The 22834-nt window shown below is 35.2% G+C and overlaps 3 protein-coding genes across 3 annotated transcripts; 1 reads left to right on the forward strand and 2 right to left on the reverse strand.

The window, feature by feature from the left end:
* Window positions 1–6426: 6426 nt before the first annotated feature.
* Window positions 6427–16644, forward strand: LOC105958772 (Zn-dependent exopeptidases superfamily protein). Its single transcript, XM_012982780.2, has 16 exons — window positions 6427–6745; window positions 8027–8146; window positions 8232–8346; window positions 10525–10607; window positions 10694–10770; window positions 11444–11521; window positions 11895–11966; window positions 12082–12155; window positions 13167–13299; window positions 13702–13773; window positions 14080–14199; window positions 14587–14658; window positions 14815–14955; window positions 15324–15408; window positions 15545–15977; window positions 16140–16644. The coding sequence occupies exons 1-16, from the start codon at window positions 6676–6678 to the stop codon at window positions 16402–16404; spliced, it is 2010 nt and encodes a 669-aa protein (XP_012838234.1). The 5' UTR covers window positions 6427–6675; the 3' UTR covers window positions 16405–16644.
* A 35-nt stretch (window positions 16645–16679) lies between these two features.
* Window positions 16680–17794, reverse strand: LOC148767093 (uncharacterized). Its single transcript, XM_088825087.1, has 2 exons — window positions 17493–17794; window positions 16680–17387 (listed from the first exon to the last, which is right to left on the reverse strand). Exons 1-2 carry the CDS (start codon window positions 17760–17762, stop codon window positions 16776–16778), a joined length of 882 nt encoding a protein of 293 aa, XP_088681213.1. The 5' UTR covers window positions 17763–17794; the 3' UTR covers window positions 16680–16775.
* Window positions 17795–17926: 132 nt separating this feature from the next.
* On the reverse strand, window positions 17927–19661 carry LOC105959127 (uncharacterized). The gene is made up of 3 exons (XM_088825955.1): window positions 19574–19661; window positions 18325–18806; window positions 17927–17938 (listed from the first exon to the last, which is right to left on the reverse strand). The coding sequence occupies exons 1-3, from the start codon at window positions 19659–19661 to the stop codon at window positions 17927–17929; spliced, it is 582 nt and encodes a 193-aa protein (XP_088682081.1).
* Window positions 19662–22834: the final 3173 nt, after the last annotated feature.

Here is a 22834-nt window from a genome sequence, read left to right on the forward strand (position 1 = left end):
CTTATCAACAATTGCGGGAAATGAGTCCATTATTTCCAAAAATCCAGCATCGCGCTTCATTTCTAGAAGCTTCATTTACGGTTGTACGCACCAATTCCCTCTATCATCTCCTTATCATATATAATAAATAATTGTTTTCTTAGTTTTTCCTTATTCTTAAAAAAAATATTTTATTTTCTATAACCAACACGTCATCATATAATTATTTTTTCTTGGTTTAGATTTTTTATTTTTGAATAAAAAACCAACAAATCTCATACAATAGAATAAATATGGCACACCCAAAACATATAATTTGAATGAATCAATTATATATTGAGTTATTAATTGGCAAAAGCCCCTTGTGTTATCGGGTGATGGAGTAATTGCTTGCAACAAGGAGTCGCGTTCTTACTATCATTTAAAAGCACAACGTCCTGTTGCAACTCTTGTGCAAGAATATGGGTCGATGGATTTCAAGGAAGCAATACATATTGTCCACCATGCTGGTAATTCATAATCACGTGGCGGTTCTAAACCACTGTGAGAAGGTCTTCAAATATTTGTATCACATGAATGATCATAAATTTGTATATTTCTTGCACATGACAACAAATTTGGCACAATTTCACAAAGTCAATTAGGTTTCTGGTGCAACTCTCAAAATACAAAGGGAGATACAATGGTGTCGGGTAAGAAACTAATTTTTCACATTATTATGTACTAGTTAGCTATTATTAGTTTTTTTTTGTTTTTTTTAATTTAATGCATATTCAAAACAAAATTTTAGTTGACTAGCAACAACTCGAATATGATGTATTTTATATTTCACAACTAGTTGAGAAACTCGTTGGTCGAAGTTCCAAAATTCAAATGAACAATGAAGGAAAAACTCCCAAGTTGGTTTTTACGAAGGAGCACAAGAATTTGGAAGGTGCAAAATGGATGAAAGAAACATCTCAAAATTACAAAGTAGTGTAGCATCCTTAATTGTAACTTTCATGTTCTCATTGCTTTCACAATACTGGGTGGCAATGATAGCCACAATGGCTTGCCTATTTTCCACCGACAAAGAATGTTTTTTGTATTGCTATGTTCTTGTTTCTCTCGTTGTCAGCATTCACCTATGCTTTGATAAAATTCTTAGCAATTCTAATTTCACGCTATTCGGAACAAGAATTTCTGCATATTTTTCCCAAGAGATTGCTTATTGGCCTTATTAGCCTCTTCACATCCGTCGTACTTATGACGGTAACATGCACCACAAGTGTATGTTTGGTTTTCGACCACTTAAAGTGGGTGCTCATCACAGTGGGAGTGTGCAATTCTTTGCTGCTTAGTCTTTTTCTATAAATACTATTTCGCGACTTATCATCGACTTGATTAATTGCACGTATGGTCGTGGAATTTTCATGATTTAGATTAGATGTCCATTGTACTAGGATTAAATTTATAATTTCTTGACCTAATAGATTTTTTTGCTACTAGTAAGTGACACGTGCAATGCACGTGATTCCTATAATTTTAGTTCATAAATAAAATTTAGTAAAATATTTAATTGGTGAACGCTAAATAATTTTAGATCATAAATTGATATATATTAAATATGAAAAAAAACATGTGCTTATTACTGATCAATAAATGGATAAAAACTAAAATTGTTTGAATCAGTAGACTAAAAAAAAAAAAATCTAGACATTCTAAACAACTAAAATAAAATCCCACATTGGAGGCTCTATAATTTTGAGTCTCTAAACAAAGTCCTATGATATACATATAAGTCTCCAAACAAAATCCCATATTTAGGAACACACTTGGAGATTTTGTAAAAATCTGAAAATTTGGGGCCCCACTAAATTTTTTGTTGGTGTTGAATTTTCTTCCACAATTTCTATATTTTTAAGCCAAATGGAGTTTTCTTACTCCATTAGACATGCCCTAACTAAACCATATTTTACACATGAGTTTCTATTTATATGAATTCCACTTTTGTTATGACGATTCTTGAATATTTTTTTCATTTCTTTAACTTATTTACATATATCATCTTTTAATTATAACTTGACGATTTAATCACAATTTTAATCACGTGCATGTCATGTGCGTCACGTGCAAATTTCTTATGTACCATGCCATTGATGATAAGAAAGACAAATAGATGGATAATTTCCATTTACATTTTTTAGATCCTTTGTATAAGCAAATGGTATTTAATTGGAATAGTCTGCAATCTATTTTCTTTTGAAAAAATATTACTTCAAAAATTAAAATTAAATATATATTATTAATTGTCATAGAAAGAAGAAGAAAAAAAGAATTTAGAGTATATAAAGTCACTTATATTATGATTAAATAAGTAAAATATAAAAAATGTGAGTTTTGTTTTCATTTTTTTTAAATTTTTGATTAAAGACATCATACAATCACATCGACATCAAAGAAAAACTATATTTATAATTAAATAATAATATTATTTATTTAAATTTTCATAACTATATTAAATCTTCATAGGCACCCGACCAAAATTTTGAAGATTGATTTTGACCGTGAGATTGGTAAAAGTCTTCGTATCCTCCTCCGTATTACGTCATGAATCTCTACTACGTAGGATTCCAGGATGACGGTGTAAAGATTTTCGTCTTCACCGATGAGTTGGTTGACTGAAGTCATCGATTGATAGTTATTCAATCGGTGGTTGTCGAGGACACGGAAGCACGGAAGCTGATGAAATGCTTATTCACATCGAGAATTTTCAGAGTCTCAATGGAGGTGGTGGGTGAGATGCCGGAGACCGGGGCCAACCTCCGGAAGCTGCGGACACCCTGTCACCGATCAACAGACATGTCTTCCTAAAGGGCTTATAGCCTCAGTCAAACCTTGTTGCATTGAAGATGTTTTTTCTTTTTTTTAATGAAAATGAGAAAAGAAAATTTAATTTTTGTGTGTGTGCAAGATGTGGATCAATATTGAAAATAATTTCAACTTTAAATAGGACCAGATCACCCTGGTTTTTTTATATAAAAAAAAAAAGAGAGAAGAAAATGTGATTTGTGTGTATGCAAGATGTGGATCAATATTGCAAACAATTGCACCCTTAAATAGGAGCATATCACTATGTCATCTCTCAACTCTTTCAACAATAATCATCTTCTTCATTTGGCTAAACAAGATAATTCATTCATTATTCTGTTGTTTAGTCAAACTAGGTGAAAATTAGTTGTACTTAGTAAAATATATATATATATATATATATATATATATATATATATATATTGATGTAGCCTAATTGGCCAAACAATATATGGGCTGTATGAATACGATGATTTTCGAATTATATAGGTTTTTATGGTTTTACTATGCCATGATGATAATACATTTTCCACCGAAATGAGCTTGATATTTAAATGTTCTTTGATTGTTTGAAGAGCAGGACATAAATATAGAACAACTTGGGCCGAAATAATGGCTCCGGTGATTAAACTGCTCGGAATATATTACTTTACCAGATCAAAATACATGTGTGTATATGTTTTTGTTATATAAAAAATGACAACCTCTACACTAATACGAGAGGCAGGATTTATACTAACACCATACGAGTCTTCTGGGCCCATCCTGCCACGTGGAATGCTTATATTGGTCCTCTTGCCGCCCTTTACCTGCTTTACCCTGCCACGTAGGGCCTGTACTGGCCTACTTCATTGTCGCCCACCTATCATATATAGTCTGTCAAATGTCCCTTCACATCAATCTTTTGCCCACTCGTTATCTTTAAGCGAAATTAATATGGTTTTGGGCGATGCTACTTCATCCCTTGGGCGAGGTTAACCTACATAAAAATGAGGTTACTCTACCCTAGGGCGAGATAGCTTTGGACGTTGGACGTTTGATAATTGCCCACAAACTTTTCGTTTTATTCCTAACAACTTTTCCCAAGTTGTCTTGTCTCTCCCCCATGTGGATGACCGCAAATGGGCCATTTCTTCTTAATTGGGCCCATTTTGCTCCAAAGACTAAGCCTCCTACATTAAGGTGAATGCAAACTAGCCCAGATCAGCTATCCCCCTACTTCGTCTTGATGAGGAAAAAGCGAAGGCGGACTCAGTCAGTCCCATAAAGTCAAGAATGACGACGAACTATATACTCAAATGGCTGAGGTGAGAGAAAAAAATGAACCACCGTACTCCCCCTAGTTCGACGCGAGATTGACGAAGTCTAGAATGCTGGCAAACTACATACTCAAATGTCTTAGGTGAGCGAGGAAAAATGAATCACCGTACTCCCCCTAGTTCGGCCCGAGATCGGCGAAGTCCAGACTAGTGGCGACTATATACTCAAATGGATTAGGTGAGCGAGAAAAAAATGAACCACCGTACTCCGATCCCCCGCTTATATTTCTCAGGTGTCGTTCGTAAACTAATTCCTCCATTCATCGAGAAGAGCCAATCAGGGTGTTGGTCGTTATGGCGAAAACTTAATTTGATACTTCGAAATGAAGAACTGAGTTTTAATTCCAGGGAATACTTTCGTTCTTTCTTTCTTAGAAATTATAATTTTAGTATATTTTTATCAGGGATGGCTAATAATTCCGAATAAGGAAGAAGAAGACTCAAACCAAAAAATTCTTATTTTGAAAGATGTAATTGTTAACCGCAAATTTTCGAATCTGCAAAATATATAAATACAGGACAAGAAAAATAAGGAACAAAAAATTTATTAATCAAAACGAATGTGGATTACAATCTTCGGGAATCCCCTGATTCTTCTCTCCTATTCTAAAATCGATTCAAGGGCTTAAATTTTTTTTTTATTAATTGAATAAATATAAACACCTCGAATTCTCATATGTTATGAATTCACGGCGAAGGCTCGAGACGTGAGCTTGAGAGCTCGATATGTGTCCATGTGAGTCTCTATTTGCATGTAGTTAAGATATTTTTTTATGAGCACGAGCTAGGGTTTCGACTTGTAGCATGGGCCGGTGGACTTGGATATCCGTCATTTGACTAATTTGAGCTAAATAAGGCTCCATCAACTCAGCCAAAAAATAAGAATTTATTACTTATTTTTTGATCAGACCATTTAACACATTTGTAAAGCCCAAATATGTTGTGGATTATGATTTGAGATCCGATTAATAACCGATTTATCTGGGCATTAATTGGTGATTTTTTCCGAGATTTCGGTGTCAACAGTAATAATCCAAGAAAGATTTTGTGTATATTTGTTGCGAAATCAATTGGGAAATCCAAAGAAAAAAATTGTGCGCGGTTAATTGAGGGAACTTTGAACAAGAAACAAAAGACGAAAAAGCCCATGTACCTAGGCATGGGCAATTCACTTGCACCGAAAATTGTGATGATTCGCCAGAGTATTCGATTTAGGTGATTAAGAGCATCTTCCAACCTAATCACTATTTTTTCACCAAATTCTATTTTTGATGGTGAAAGAATGTGTTTATCTCCCACCCTTAGCACACTATTCTACAATTTCACTGTTTTTGGTGAATAAATAGTGTATTTAGTCTCCCATCGAGTCCATCAGATTTTACACTAAACAATAAAATAATAATATTTCACAATTTTCCTATTTATAGAGAATAGCATTTGGTTTGATCTCCCATGATATTTCACAAAATGTATCACAAAAGTATAAATTTAATGTTAATCATAATTTTAGTCTATTTTAATTTTAAAAATATTGATTATAGATTCGATTATAAGTAGTAATTTTATTGATTATATAATCTTAAACTTATATTACATTTTAAAAAACTACTGAAACATAAATGAAAATCAACGTAAATTATTATACATATAATAAAACAACACAAAAAATAATTTCACAACTAAATGCATAAAAATATTACAACACAATGTAAAAAAAATATTTACAACATTTTTTTGCCAAAACAAATTATTGCATTATTAATTTTGAAGGTCAAAGGGGCCTCATTAAAACCTTGTTTGACCTAACATATTTATATTTACTAATAATAATAAATGTATTTATCTATAGAATACTAATTCATTAATTAGCATATAATAATTTTATATGCTAATTATGAAATGATGTTAATCACACCAAATCCTATTTTAATTTCTATATTTAATAGAAAAAATAGGATTTGTGAAAAAAAAAATGGTAAAATGGTGGTAGGATGGGAGTTGCAAATTTCTTCACCCAAAAAATTGGTGAAAGTATAGGATTTGGTAATATGGTGATATGTGGTTTGACCACAATGTGAGACTAAAACCAAATCATCATAACTTTAGGCGCGTAATGTTGATGTAGTGATTTAAGTTGTGAGGTTAAAAACACCTAAATTAGGTGAAAAAAATGGAATACATAAATGGGTGGAAGATGCCCTAAGTGAGTCAAAATAACGGATTAAATGTGCACATGTAATTGTTTTTGGTTAAGATAGCAGAAGTACGGCAAATTACAGATGCCAAAATGTTATTTAACTCTATTTCAAACTTTTATCAACTTTAATTTACTTTTAGAAAACACCTCCTATTCCACTTCATTTCACTCTCTTATTGGCTCAACAATTAATTTAGTCAAATACATCAAGCAAGAGTATAGAGAGAGTGGAGTAATTCTTCTTCAAATATTCTTTTGACCATGGATTAGGGCTCCTCGTCTTCAAATTTCTCGCACTGCAACTATCAAATTCCGCTAATCTCCATCGCCATGGATTCGAAGCTCTCGCTGCTGTTCTCTTTACTCTGCTTAATTGCTCGCCTCCGCCTCTCTTTCTCAGGTGCGTTTTTTCATCTTTCCTTTTCCGTTAAAAAAAATAAAAATAAATCATTTTCAGCATTTTCTGAAAACAGATGATTGTGGGTAAATTTTCTGATCAAATTCCATCAGAATTGCCGCGATCAGTTCTAGGTTTTGATTGGGCAAGGATAATTGAGGGGTTTTTGAATGTCTTGTTGATTTATGACGAGCAATGTGCTTAATTGAAGTCCTTGTTTACCTAGTTTTATCTACTTGTTGGATTGAATGTATTTATTTTGAAGGACTCAATGGAAGTAATATATCATTTTGAGGACAATTTTTTTCGCTACATGTTTTAGTTATGCAAGTGCTGACCAGTTAGTTACAGATATAAAAATGTATTTGGTAACTTACAGTGGGGTTAATTTGCTACATTTATGCCGAAAGATCAACTTTTCGTTGAAATATTTTGTTCCATCCTGAAAACAATGATGCAAATGTAACTAATAACTTTCTCATCATTACAGATGAACGGTATAAGGGAAATATAGAGTGTGAGTAACTGGCAAGACAGACTTGAAATGAAAAAAAAAGTCTTTGTGTTGAATGTGTTCTGTGGACTGTGATTCCATTTTTCCGTTATGGAAATGAGAATTTTGAGTACGAATATTGGTGTGTGTTGTTGCAGTTTGACTTTTCCCTTGGATCTGCCAAGCACCTTATCATGTGTAGTTATCAACTTATCATGGTGTATTCATTCTTACGTGTTGGCTAGGCTCGTCGAAGTTTGGAAATATTACTTTGTTGTAATTCATCCCTTCTCATTTTTATGGGGTTATGGCAAGTCCACTCAATGAAGGATATGTTGTCATATGGAGTTAATTGGACGTTGTAGAATACGGAAAATTTGCCATTGAGAGGGTCGTAGTTCATAATGTAGCTAAAGTATCTTCTTCAAGTTGTTAATTCTAGTTGCGCGCAAGACATTTTCATGCATTTATTCAGAATTGTGCACTTTGTGTTGTTTTTACCTGGAAAAAAAGCATACTGTTTAGTCATGCTTCTAAAGCATGTGATAAGTTGTTTGTTTTTTCTAAAGAAGACTTGAAAGACAGAATTGCGTTAATGGCAACACAATTTTGGTACTGAGAGGTGTTTTATACTTATATGAACAAGTATCTTGAGTCAGATCAGTCCACTGAAAAACGACATCAAGATTTGCTTTTTCCTTTATTGTGCTTTTATTTTTCCCTCCATATTTTTGGCATGTCTTTATTTGATGTGTCTTGTTCTGCATTTGAGCTTTAGTGATTTTGTACAGCTTCAGGAGAGACAAAGTCATTTGAATCAGTTCCTGATCTTGAAAAGTCCATGTACACGGAAATTGAGGGCTTCCCATGTGTACGACTGCTCAACCTTTCAGGGGAAATTGGCTGTTCAAGTTGGTATTTTTGTGACATCATTAAGTAAGATTTTGATTTAGTGTATTATTCAGCTTATTCACTAACTATCACTTTGCATTTTAGATCCTGGCCGTGGGAATGTTGTTGCTCCAATTGTTAGATTTAAGAACGCAAAGGAATTGATTGGATCAGCTACAATCTTGGTATCTGTAGATGAATTTGAAAGCTTACTTTCAAGGCATGTAATTCTCCCTCTTATGTATACCCGAAATTTTACTATTCTCATTCTCTCTTTCAGATTTTCATCCCCGCAATTGTTTGTATTCTGTCATTTGTCGTGCTTGTTGTTATCTCATAATGAGTTACTTTATCACAAAATTATTAATGATGTTTGTCAATATGTAAGTAGGTTTGCCCAATTATCCAAGTGCTTTATTTGGTTCTTCCTTTTTACTTGTCATCTTCCTGTCTACCTCTCCTCTCGCCCAGAACATAAAACATTCCACACAATTGTTCTCAGCACTTCACTTCCAGAACTGTGATATACAATGAGTACTCTTGATGTAATAGATTTTGAGACGACTAACAGAAAAAGAGCATGAACATGGACAAATCAGATTCCATTCATTGTCAAGAGCATATATCATTGTGATTTTAAACTTCATAAATTTCATTTGGATGCCCATATGCTGTCGAAATGAGTATGTGGAAGAAGTTAAACGCTATGAAGACCTTGATTTCTAAGATGCTATTAGCCTGTCTCATCTTAACTTGGAAGTGTGTGTAACAATATGACAAGTCAAATGCTTCATATTTGGAGCTTAATTTACATTCAACCCTTTCGTGTATACACTATACTTTGACAGATTCCTATCTTCCTTAAGTGACGCCAGTATAGATTATCCTTGATATCTTTTTAGATAGCTAAACTGTTTCTGTAGCATTAAGCATTTGAGGCTGAGCCAATAAACCCCTGTACCTATAGGTCACATAAGCAAACATTTTTTTATTTGAGATGTTCATGCATAATGTTTTATGTTGAGTGGATTGATTCTTCTAAAGATCATCAAAAGACGATAAAGATTTACAGTTTAAGGGATGTTAGGTATATGACTAGTTGATTATATGTGGGTATGGTTTGAGTAAATAGTAAGATGATCGATTGTTTTTGAATAATCATCTTAACTTTTACGATTGAAGTAAAAAATGCTAGAACTGTGATTTGTACTTTATAGTGGTGTTATTTCCTCGTATCGCAGGCCGTAAGAGAGAACCCACCCCCTCCATAAATAAAGTGGAAAAAGAAAAAAAATGACTGCTATATTTACGCCCGAACCCTTACCAAAAGCTAACATATCTCCTAACTTTCAAAACAATAAAAGTATCCCATACTTGATTGCCGATCCTAATACTGGACTGCAACTAGAATTTACTACGGTGATTAATATCAGTTTTCTGTCTATACTTTTTCCTTGTTGGTTGTAAAATCAAACACATTATTTATAACCAAATTAATGTAGGACACATATATAGCACCTAGTACTAATTTACTGTTATTGTGAGGTGTGAACATGTCCATATTAAAAACATTTTTTTTGGCACTGCATTTAGCCAATTTTCGTACTGCTAACAATCAATTTCCCACAAGGATCTAGTACCCAAACCAGAGACTGAGCAGCATGTTTATATGTGTAACCTAGTGCTGTGTGGGAATGAAATAGGTTTATTTGAGGTAGAGGCAGTGGCCTTGATTTATTATTGCTTAAATCCTTGTAGTGTTCTGGATCATATGCCTAGTGTAATAAAAGAAAAAAGACGGAGAGGGAAATAAAAGAAGGAACATAGGAAGGAATGTAGTGCTTTTGTTTTCAATGTAAAAATGGCAAATTCTCGATCACAAAATATTTGGATAAATTACTCAGAATTTCTCTCCATCATTTTCACCTTGTATTTCTATAACGGGAAGGAGAAAATACGTCATCATCCATGGGGGATGAAGTTTTTAAATGATTGGAGTTCCCAACACTTTAAACATGCATCAAAGAACCAAATCTTTGAGGAATTGGTGTGTACAGAAAGATGTATTCCAACTCTAGAATCTGAAATCACTCCGTACGGAAGTTCCTAATTTTGGAACCTATTCTGTTTCTAGTTACTGGGAGATGGGTAATTGTATATATGTCATTGACAGCCCAACCATTTATTTTCTTCATTTTTCCTTTTAATTTCATGGTCCTATTTTTTAACCTGTGGTTTTAGTTTTCAGCTCTTCATAGACCTCACTGCATATTGTCGAGCTTGTATACATGTTTATGGCATATGCACTTAGAGTAGACTTTATGCTCTTTATTAGTGCGACTACTCTTGCAAATCCCAATAAAATGATGCTATCTCATCTTTGTTTCCTATGTTTCAGAGTATCAAAAGATTCAGAGTTTGCTGAAAAAGTGGTTGGGATATTGGTTGAATCAGGAACTCAGGTTCAAAATGGTTTAAGTGGTAATTGACCCAATTAATTTTACAAATTATAAAGTGGGTGAAGGAAAGTTATTTGGAAAATAATCTCGTCCAATTATGCCTTTCAGGATTTTCTCCTGATGTAAAGTTTCCGCAGGCAGCATTTGCTCCATATCAAAGCAACAATTTCGAGTGGAACCCAGCTGTATGTTGCAAAAAAATGGCTAGCATCTCATTTCACTGCTTTGCACTAATTGACGTTTGTTGAAAATTACATATCTATTTCTGGGAGTAAGTTGAAGTTTGTAGGAACAAATTTAGAAAGGTGGACAGTTTTGCACACTGCATATAATTGTACTGGCATGATCTTGCTTATGCTGAAAAGGATTACACCTTATTTCCTCTTCTACTTCATATCTTCCAAAGTTTAATCCCTTGATCAGGAAGAATGTGTAAAAGAAAGGCTGGTTTTTATTTTTAGCTCGTTCCAGCTTGCTAATACTCCTGCATCAGAAAGAAACCCGTGCCAATTTTACTTGAAACCTAACTAGGTTGCTATTTTCTTTTGGTTGTTAATAACTGTCTCAGGAAATCTGTTTGAGACTTTGGATGCACCTTCGCATCCACCACTTGGATGCTAACCTGCATTAACTATGGATTTTTTGTTTAATTCTATTTAATATTATACCATCAGTAATTCACTATTTTTTGTTCAAATGAAAGTAAAAACTAGCTTCTGGACTTCTTGCACGTAACTTCTGGACTCGTTACACATATGTTTACTTGTATTTAACCATTTGCTTTTTATTTCTCACTCCATGGCACCCTGGCATATGCAGATTTTTTATGAACTAATTATCATCATTGCCTATCAACAGGGATCTGGAATCATGTGGAAGCCTTATAATTTTCCCGTGTTTTTGCTTTCTCAGACTAGCACATCAATCTTGCAAGAGGTATCACTGTTCATATATATATATATATATATATATATATATATATAATATTTGTATGTTGACGTATATATGCATATGTACGCATCTATTTGCTATTTTACTTTTATGACTAATTTTGGTCATCCTGTCTGTGAAAGATGTGCATTCAGCTCAATCTTTATTGTGAATGATCAACTTATTTTAAGGAGAAGGGTGTAATATAACTAATTACAGAACATAAGTACTTACCCAATTTTTTTTTTTTTTACGAAATATAAGTTTGTGTGATTGCAAGTGAAAATGTATTGCTTACTTTAAGCTAGCGAGAACATGGTTTTCGCATTTCTTTCTTGTACATGAGTTCTTACAAGAACAAACTTTCTTGTACTTGCAGGTTGCTTTAAGAAATGAGGAGAGCAAGTCATCTTACCCTAAAGTAGTTTCCGAGTTTGATCTAGTTATGCAGGTAAACATTTCTGCAGGAGATATTAATTAGTCAACTCTTCGGTATTTTAACATAATCCTGACCACCAAAAATATTATTGCTGCTAATGCCCGTGCTAATTTTTTTTTTCAACTAGACTACAAAATCTGGTACTCGTGATTCGAATTCTTGTTTGAAAGAAGGAACTTGTCTTCCCCTGGGTGGATACAGGTTAGTTTCTTGGATTCTGCTTTGACTAGTTATGTTGCAAGGACATTTTTTGATGATATAATTCTCTGGAATAGATTCATGATGTCTATCAGTGATTAGAGTTAGATATTCATTGCTAGTATTTCGCTTAATCCATAAATTTTATTTTTGGGTTATATTAAGATGCAATCACTCTGATTGTTGTAAAATGTACGTGACTTCAACTTGCAGGATAAAATGCCTCTATAGTCTATTCTATTTTATTACTGTAGAGTACTGCCTTTATCGGGTTTGAAGGTCCTAATGATTTTTCTCAATTGGCTCGGATCCTTGTGGCTCCATTTAAGGATGAGAACACGTTTCAATATCTTCATGGTCATGTAAATTGTTATTAGTAAAATAGTAGTAAGCCCATATTGGACCCTACATAAATTTACCTTCACGAATTTCTACTAAAGAGTCTTTGCATTGAAGCATTAAATCAGACAAGATGCATTTAGTTATTTACTTAATAACCTGAAGTCTTAGTTCGGTATTTGAGACCTTTGTCAAATTTTGGGAAGTCGTGTCCTTTTCTAAGTTTGAGCATCTGAGCGGTGTGGCTAAACATTGTTCATTGCTCAGTATGTTATTGTACAACTCATTGAATGTTGAGCGAGTCTGTGGAGTAATATTCTCAGTCTTAGTTAAATAGTCGTCATCTAACATAGAAAATTTCCTAGTTTTCGAATTTTCCTTCTCAAGATCTAGATTCTGCTGAAAGATAATAATAGTAGTATAGCCTGACATTTCCAGCTCAAACTTTTGCCGTTGAAACCTTACCTTTCAGTGGTATATATACTTTTTTTAATTGTGATAAGAAGTGACTTGTTGAGATCTTTGGTTTCGATGTAATTCATGATTTTTTGTAATAAATGTCACTATGTTATGGTATTAAATATATCATGTGCCCGTTGGTTGTCGTTCTGCCATTCAGACTGTTGCATGGCCTGTCTTTGCTTTTGACTTATGTATCTTTAATTTGAAGGGCAGTGTCTGGTCAGCACTTCCACCAATTAATATTTCATCTCCAGTTAAGGCGAAACCAATTGTGCTGACAATGACATCTATGGACTCTGCATCTTTTTTCCGTGATAAAAACCTTGGTGCAGAGACCCCTATATCTGTATGTTACCTTCTCTTTCAGGATTATATAATATTTTTTTACGGGAAAAATACAGTTTTCGTCCCTCAAGTTTGCACCGATTTCACATTTGGTCCCCCATGTTTACAAAAAACATATTTGGTCCCCTATGTTTCAAAAATTCAACACTTTTAGTCATTTCCGTTAAAACTTACGGAATCAAGCGTGTTCCATTACTTGCTTAACTAACTGACTAACGGTAAACTGACAGAAAGGACCAAAAGTGTTAAATTATTGAAACATGAGGGACCAAATGTGTTTTTTTGTGAACATAGGGACCAAATGTGAAATCGATGCAAACTTGAGGGATGAAAACTGTAATTTCCCCTATCTTTTACTGTTAGGAACCAATTTCATGTTTGTTGAATATTTTAATTTTTCTAGGGGTTGATTGCATTGCTTGCTGTAGTTGATGCTCTTTCGCATTTTGATGGATTGAAAGATCTTAATAAACAGGTTGGTGTATCGCTGCACACTTATTTTCTTGTAGTTGATATTCACAGCTTGTTTTCTTCTTAGGACTTTTTTTTTTTTTTTTTTTTTTATCACTACCATAGTAACATGATCTCCATAGTTCATATTGCTTGTATAGGTAATAGTTTCATTAGCATCAAACATAATTCGTCTGCAAACATTAGAATATCTTCATGGACCTGTTGCTGTTCCGTTTATTGTTTACAATTAACTTTCTTCGTTATGCAGTTAAATGTTAGACCTTTTCGTTATGCAGTCAAATGTTATCTCACAGTTTATATTATTCAGCTTGTTTTTGTGGTTTTCACTGGAGAAGCCTGGGGCTATCTTGGTAGCCGGAGATTTTTTCTAGAATCTGAACAACAATCAGACACCATTAAAGGCCTCGATTTGGCAATGATCGAAACGGTATTTCTCGTCAAGCCACTTCATTGTAGGTTGACCATATTGAATTTCTGCTGGCAAAATTGTTGAATTTTTTTTTATTCTTGGCAGTTGTTGTTCTTGCTTTGCATTCATCTCAGTATTTCAAATTGCAGTACCGCTACCACACATTCTAGAAGATCCTTTATCATTTTTTTGGAAATCATCTACTTGTAATGTTGTCATGTTTATTTAGTAATATATTACTAAAAAAAAAAGAAATGACGTGGTTGTATTTAGAAACCATTTATCGTGTTTTTTCTTTATATTAGTGTTCGTATTGTTTTTCTTTTGGACTGGTGATAAGTTAAACAAATGCTACTCGTATTATCTAAATTATTTACCTTATACACAATTGCTGGTTTTATGTAGGTAATGGAAATTGGATCAGTTGGAAAGAGCTTTCCTGAGAGCAGCAAAACATTCTTTGCTCATACTGCAGGGGTAAGGTTCCAATGCCTTAAATCTTCATTAGCAACTTAACCTAATTACTTGAACCTTAGCTTCGTTAGCAGCTTCTTTCTCTGTCTTTCTTCATTATTACATGCTTAAGTAAATTGACTTCAATTGATAACAAACTTACTCTGTTGACTTTTTCAGGCTAAATCCTCTTTGAACGGAACATTGAATGCACTACAAAGTGCACAAGAGTCGTTGAAAACTGAAAGCATTATAGTCAAAACCGCCAGCACATCAAATCCTGGGGTGCCCCCATCTTCGTTAATGACGTTTCTGAGAAAGGTCAGCAAAGACTTTTTTTATCTAAAAAAAATGGATTGTCGAGCTTTATCTTGTGCCGTTTATATTTAGATTAACAGATATTGCGACCAGTTGAATGAAATACTTAATTGTTTAAATAAAAAGTTGTTCTTTTTACAATTAAGTGATACGAATAAAGAGCATATATATGTCGACGTAACTTTTAAGTGTGACGCCTAAACCATATATGTGCAAGGTTAACATATTAAATATCGTATATTTAGTACCAAAAAGAGCATCGATGGGTATCACATTATCTTATATTAAACTTTTTGATTGGAGATATTTGGGATTATTTATCATACAAAATTTTGCTGAAGTGTGTCGTTTGTAAATGAATTTGTTTGCAGAAACCACAAATTTCTGGACTTGTTTTGGAAGACTTTGATTCTGCTTTTAGCAACGAGTTCTACCACAGCCATCTCGATGACCTATGTTAGTGAACCCGAATTCTCTTATTGCTTTATCTGCCTTGTTCGGTTTCCCATTGTGATATATATACATAATTGTGTAATGCAAGTGTATAACCCTTACTGTATTTATTAAAGATTGCACGTGTTGGTTGATGCAGCAAATATAAACTCCACATCCATTGTAGCGGCAGCTTCCCTTGTTGCTCGATCTCTATACATCCTCGCTGGCGGCAAAGACCCGTCCGCTATAAGTAGTATAAAAATCAACGCCTCGTTAGTGGACGAACTTCTTGGTTGCCTATTAAATTGTGAACCCGGTTTATCATGTGGGCTAGTAAAGCGCTACATTTCTCCCTCGACGACTTGCCCAAACCATTATGTAGGCGTCATTTTGGGAGAACCATCTTCCGAGCCTTATCCTGCTTATGCTGGGGATATTTCAAGATTCGTGTGGAACTTTCTTGCCGATAAAACATCAATCCCGTCGAAAAATGTGAGCTCCTCTTGCCCTAAAGATTGCAAAGGCGACGGTGAATTGTGCATTAGAGAAGAAGCTGACGGGAAAGGTGTCTGTGTTGTCTCGACGACTAGGTAATACAGCTTTTTATTTTTTATTTTTTTATAACAAGAATATAAACATTCAAAAAATAATTGATACCAAATTTAGTGCTATGGTTGATTTTTGATCTGCTACACTAATTGTTCACCAACGGACTGATGTTATTATGTATTGTTATTTCTTGATTATCTCAGGTTTGTTCCTGCATATTCAACTCGTTTGAAGTATGAATCGGAGAGCTGGACCGTTTTACCCCTCAATTCCACGGATATTATGGGTGTGGAGGATCCCGTTTGGACAGAGAGTAATTGGGACACAATAAAGGTCAGGGTTTACACAGTCCAAAACACTGCCTTCGACCGCCTAATTTTGCTGTTGGGTATTATTGTCACACTTTTGGCTTATCTTCTGATAGTGATAGCTAGAACTGTCATTAGAAAGGCCTTGAAACAGGACTGATGTCCTAATTCTTTTGCTAGCATGTTTTTGCTGTCTGATTTATGGAAACTCAGCCGTTCTGTACCGAATTATTCGATTATTTGCCAACGGTAAATTGACAGTGTAAAGAAAACTATACATATACAGTGTAGCTTTTGGCTCCAAGTGTATGAGAGTCTTGTACTGTGTGGATGTAGAGCATTTTTTGAGCTGCATCTTTGTTTATATAGACTAGTAGTTGTTAGAAAGGACCAACTGAAATGACAGAGCAAGTATCTATTTTACAGTGTTAGATGTGAAGTAATAATATTGTCATATATAATAGAGGCTTTATTACATAGCAAAAAAACAACAAATCTAAACTACTAAATGAAACAAATTATCAATTTAACCTAGTACAATGGTCGTCTAATTTGTATCCTGAAAATTTGACGACCATATGTGCAATTAATCAAGTCAATTATAAGACGAAACAATACACGTAGAAAGAGGCTAAGTAGCAAAGAGCCGCACACTCCGACTGTGATGAGCACCCACTTCATCCGGTCGGAAACCAAGTACACTGTTGCGGTGCACGTTACCATCATAAACATGATAGATAGGAAGAGGCTAATGAGGCCAATAAGCAACCTCTTGGGCAAAGTGTGCAGAAACTCTTCTTCCGAGTAGCGTGAAATGAGGATCGATAAGAAGTTTATCAAAGCATATGTAGAAGCTAACAATGAGAGAAACAAGAAGAGAGCATATACAAAGAACATTCTTTGCCTGTAGAAAATAGGCAAGCCGGTGTTCCCATCGTTGCCACCCGGTACCGTGAAAGCACACGAGAACATGAAAGTAGCAATCAAGGATGCTACTACCGTACAATTTTGAGACGTCTCCTTCATCCATTTCGCACCTTCTTCTTCCAAATTCTTGTGCTCCTCGGTGAAAACCATCTTGGGGGTTTTTCCTTCGTTGTTAATTTGAATTTTGGAACTTCGAGCAACGAGTTTTTCAACTAGCTGTGAAATTTAAAAATATTTGTTATGAATATGCGTTAAATTTAAAACAAATTAATTACTAGCTAACTAGTACTACGTAAGAATGTGAAAATTTTAGTTGGTTACCCGGTACCACTGTATCTCCCTCTGCATTTGGAGAGCTGCACCTGAAATCTGATTGAGTTTGTGAGATGGTGCCAATTTTGCTGCCATGTGCAAGAGGTTGTTCCCGCTATTATCCACCACGTCCGAATATACAAATTTATGGCCATTCATGTGATACAACAATTTGAAGACCTCCTCACAACGGTTTAGAACCGCCACGTGAAATATGGATCCGGGGGAAGATTCCATGTACGAAGAATAAATAGCATTAGGGAATGCCTCGATTATCATTTCCACAATCTCGTGATTCCCTATTTTGGTTGCACATATTACAGCATGGTGGGCAATATGTATAGCTTCGTTGAATTCCATCGATTCCATATTCTTGCACAAGAGTGCAACAAGAAGTCGAGCTTTTATTTGAAGGTAAGAACGCGACTCCTCGGTGTAAGCAATTACCCCATCACCTAAATACACAAGGGGCATTTGGCAATTAATAACTCAATATATAATTGATGATTCATTCAAACGGTATGATTTGGCTGCGCCATATTTATTCTATTAAATGAAATTTTGTTGGTTTTTTTTATTCAAAAATCAAAAATCTAAACTAAGAAAACTATTTATTCTATTAAATGATATTTTGTTGGTTTTTTTATTCAAAAATCAAAAATCTAAACTAAGAAAACATGTTTTGTATGATTATGTGCTAGTGTTATAGAATAAAAGTTTTTTTTTTGGTAAAAATAAGGCAAAAAAAATATGTATTATATATGATAAGAAGATGAGAGAGGGAATTGGTACGTACAACCGTCAAAAAAGCTACAAGAAATGACGCGTGAAGCCGGATTACTGGAAATAACGACTCCTTCCCCGCGATTGTCGATAAAGCCGACCCTATAGTGGGGTCATGTAACGTGGCCAAGTAAGGGTGCTTTTCCACCAAACTTGATGCGATGCCGAAAAATTGAGCGTGTATCGTGTCCGAAATAAGTCTTAGGCCGCCCTTATTTTGATATGGTTCTTCCTCCGTTGTCACACCGATCAAAAGCCGCAGTATTGCCGCATGTTCGTTTTTGGCGGCCGTATGCACTGGAAAATCCTCGTTGTAATCTTGGATGTAGGGCAACCGAGGCATTTTACGGCACAGAATGTCCGCCACCACTGTGTTGCCCACTTCAGCAGCAATGTGTAACGGAGTACTTCCGTAACTAGTTCTTAGGTTCGCAAGTTCGTCCCCGGACACTATCGTCTCAACGAATTGCTGGACAAAGCCGATTGACCTAGATACTTTTATGGAGACGTGAAGGCATGTCTGTAACAACAAATTCTTATCTGCGATTTAGACAAACAAGAAAAACTTGCACAAATATAATTTAATTGAATTAAAATAGATATATTGCGGGTTACAAACTCTAATTTAATCCTCTGATTATTCTCTCAAGAACAATATGTGTTTGACTTTGAATTTCGGAGTCGGGTTGTTGACTTGATCTTCTCCGGATTTGATTTGGATTTGAATAACGTCTTCCAAGGGTCTTGCGACTTGAATCTCGGATCGAACGCTGAACTTTGACAGGCTTTGACTTAAAGATCTTAGAGTTCTTCGAGTTTTAACTTGAAGATCTTGGAGTTTTTCGAGATTTGACTTGAAGATCTTGGAGTTCTTGATAGATTTGGCCCTTCAATCTTCCTTCGATCTTGATTTGTTGAAGAACGCTCTTGATTTGATGAAGAACGACTTGAATTTGATGAAGGACCACTTGAATATTGTAGAGCGAATTTTCTCCTACGGTTTTGCTTCTTCTTGAGTTGTGTCTTGAATTGTGTAGGGAGGGTCCCTATTTATAGTGGTAGGATAAGAGTCCTACGTGAAGTCTTCTTGATGACATGGCGCGATTTGATTGGCTCTCTTTAAATTGATATTTATCTCTTATAACTTGGAAGTGAAGAAACAATCCTATTGGTCAATAATTAATTGATAATTATCTCCATGATTTATTTTGCAAGATAAATTATAATCTTGGGATTCAATTTAATATAATATAAATTATATTAAATTTATGTGTCTACAAATGCCCCCTCGAGACTTGTTCACGGACAATGCGTCTTGGAGTGAATGAGTCTCGATAATTGCTTAACTTCAATTGCAGCTTGATCTAGCAAAGCACATACATCTTTTGAAATCATGACTGGACTTAGAGAGATTCTAAGTTGCCTACGTACCCTATAGAGGGATCAAGTCATAACGTAGTTCAAAATATATCATTTTGAGGGATGTCATGCACAGTTTACACTCATGTGGACAAGGAGAAACATTTGCAGTTTAAGCTCGTGCTGAAGGAGCATTTGACTTGAATTTGTAGATAGTTTACGCTAGTATCAAGGAGCCTTGACTTGATTTCTATATATAGATAGTTTATGCTCGTATCGAGGAGCCTTGACTTGATTTGGATATATAGATAGTTTATGCTCGTATCAAGGAGCCTTGATTTGATTTGGATACATAGATAATTTATGCTCGTATCGAGGAGCCTTGACTTGACTTGGATATATAGATAGTTTATGCTCGTATCAAGGAGCCTTGACTTGATTTGGATATATAGATAGTTTATGCTCATATCGAGGAGCCTTGATTTGATTTGGATATATAGATAGTTTATGCTCATATCGAGGAGCCTTGACTTGATTTGAACTCGTAGACCTTTTAAACTCGTGTCAAGGAGTGTTTTATTTGGACATGTAGACTTTTTAAACTCGTGTCAATGAGTATGTCATTTGATTCGGACATATAGACCTTTTAAACTCGTGTCAAGGAGTGTTTCATTTAATTTGGACATGTAGACCTTTTAAACTCATGTCAAGGAGTGCTTCGTTTTATTTGGACATGTAGACCTTTTAAACTCGTGTCAAGGAGTATTTCATTTGATTTGGACATGTAAACCTTTTAAACTCGTGTCAAGGAGTGTTTCATTTAATTTGGACATGTAGACCTTTTAAACTCATGTCAAGGAGTGCTTCATTTTATTTGGACATGTAGACCTTTTAAACTCGTGTCAAGGAGTATTTCATTTGATTTGGACATGTAGACCTTTTAAACTCGTGTCAAGGTGTGCTTCATTTGATTGACTTGTCACATTGCATATGATGTTGTTTCTTCAAAAGACTTGCCCCCATCCTCATGATCTTCTTGTTCTTCTTTGAGCTAATACGACTTTTGGAATGAAGGTTTTTCGACTTCATTTGCAGTTATGCTCAATTCCATATCATGTGCTCGAGTGGCCAACTCTTCAAAACTTTTAGGTTGAATTCCTTGAAGGATATATCGGAGTCCCCATTGCATTCCTTGGATGCACAGTTCAATAGCTGATGTCTCGACAGTCGATCCTTGCAATTAAGACTCAAATTTCTCCAACAGTTGATTTAGTGGATGACAGGTTCCTTCTTCCATTGGCGGGAATTGATGAGCTCAATCATGCTGACTGTTCTTCGAGTGCTGTAAAAGCGGTTGGGAAATTCTTCCTCCAAGTGTTTCCAACTATCAATGGAGTTTGGCCCCAAATCAATGTACCAATCAAACGCGTTGTCTTTGAGCGATCGGACGAATTGCTTGACGAGGTGATCTCCGTACGTCCCGGCATCATTGCAAGTCTCGACGAAGTGTGCCACATGTTGCTTGGGGTTGCCTTTGCCGTCAAATTGTTGAAACTTTGGAGGTATATAGCTCATTGGCATCCTTAGATCATCAATCCTTTGCGTGTATGGCTTGACATAGGTTGATGGAGACTTCGAGCTTCCTTCCAACTTGTCTTTGATGGTTCCACTGATCAGCGTCATCACTTAATCTACATGAATCATCCCTTCCGGAGAAACTTGAAGTTCTTGAGCTGGAGCCTTCTCGTTTTCAACTGGTTGTTGCTTTGTGGATGTCTCCACTTCGTCTTGAACCTTTATCTGATTCTCCACATCTTGACTAGCATCGGCTTTGTCCATCTTGTTGATCAACTCGGCAATTTGAGAATCTCGTTGTTGAACATGCTTTGCGAGTCCCCCAAAGGCCTTTGTCAAACTTGCAATTTGCTCCTCCATGGTTGTAGCGTTTGTTGTCATGACGGATGCCACCTCTGAGTAGCTTGATGTTGAACGAGGCGTGGGCTTTGAAATCTCTCGTTTTGAACCTTCCACGTCTGCGCTTGTGTTGACAAGAGGTGGTAAGCCTTTCTGAATGGTTTGAGGCGTCGAATTAGTCTCGGAGGATGCTTGCAGCTTCTTAGCCATACTCGTTGTACCTAAGCCCACACTTGATGAATCCGAAGTAGCAATCTTCATTGTGAACGTAGAGCAGTCACTGCAACACTTCGAGGATCTTCGAGAGAGAGAAGAGATGAGAGGTAGAGATGTCCCATCGGACGTGCCAAAATTTGTAACAACAAATTCTTTTCTGCGATTTAGAAAAACAAGAAAAACTTACACAAATATAATTTAATTGAATTAAAATAGATATATTGCGGGTTACAAACTCTAATTTAATCCTCTGATTCTTCTCTCAAGAACAATATGTGTTTGACTTTGAATTTCGGAGTCGGGTCGTTGACTTGATCTTCTCCGGATTTGATTTGGATTTGAATAACATCTTCCAAGGGTCTTGCGACTTGAATCTCGGATCGAACGCTGAACTTTGACAGGCTTTGACTTAAAGATCTTGGAGTTCTTCGAGTTTTAACTTGAAGATCTTGGAGTTCTTCGAGATTTGACTTGAAGATCTTGGAGTTCTTGATAGATTTGGCCCTTCAATCTTCCTTCGATCTTGATTTGTTGAAGAACGCTCTTGATTTGATGAAGAACGACTTGAATTTGATGAAGAACGACTTGAATATTGTAGAGAGAATTTTCTCCTACGGTTTTTCTTCTTCTTGAGTTGTGTCTTGAATTGTGTAGGGAGAGTCCCTATTTATAGTGGTAGAATAAGAGTTCTACGTGAAGTCTTCTTGATGACATGGCGCAATTTGATTGGCTCTCTTTAAATTGATATTTATCTCTTATAACTTGGAAGAGAAGAAACAATCCTATTGGTCAATAATTAATTGATAACTATCTCCATGACTTATTTTGCAAGATAAATTATAATCTTGGGATTCACTTTAATATAATATAAATTATATTAAATTTATGTGTCTACAATGTCATCCCCTCTAGTCCAGGGCCGCAAATTTAGTTCGCGGATCTGCATCGAATATCTCCTTTGTTTTGTCCCAGTCTCCGTTTATTGCAGCATTATACAACTATGTATTGTACTTAGTTATGTTGTTGGAAGCTGTTATCCCCTTAATCGGTGATATCGGTAATGACTCGAGTGTGGCCGA

The sequence above is a fragment of the Erythranthe guttata genome, chromosome 11 (assembly GCF_056151865.1).
Source record: "Erythranthe guttata isolate IM_541 chromosome 11, IM_541, whole genome shotgun sequence".
Classification (NCBI taxonomy): Eukaryota; Viridiplantae; Streptophyta; class Magnoliopsida; order Lamiales; family Phrymaceae; genus Erythranthe; species Erythranthe guttata.

Coding starts and splice junctions, on each gene's coding strand:
- LOC105959127 (XM_088825955.1), bottom strand. CDS start 19,661: ATGATTTCAAAAGATGTATGTGCTTTGCTAGATCAAGCTGCAATTGAA. Junction 18,807..19,573: donor CATTCACTCCAAGACGCATT/GTCCGTGAACAA, acceptor TCTAAATCGCAG/ATAAGAATTTGTTGTTACAG.
- LOC148767093 (XM_088825087.1), bottom strand. CDS start 17,762: ATGATAATCGAGGCATTCCCTAATGCTATTTATTCTTCGTACATGGAA. Junction 17,388..17,492: donor GGGAGATACAGTGGTACCGG/GTAACCAACTAA, acceptor TAAATTTCACAG/CTAGTTGAAAAACTCGTTGC.
- LOC105958772 (XM_012982780.2), top strand. CDS start 6,676: ATGGATTCGAAGCTCTCGCTGCTGTTCTCTTTACTCTGCTTAATTGCT. Junction 10,608..10,693: donor GGTTCAAAATGGTTTAAGTG/GTAATTGACCCA, acceptor TATGCCTTTCAG/GATTTTCTCCTGATGTAAAG. Junction 15,978..16,139: donor TGTGTTGTCTCGACGACTAG/GTAATACAGCTT, acceptor TGATTATCTCAG/GTTTGTTCCTGCATATTCAA.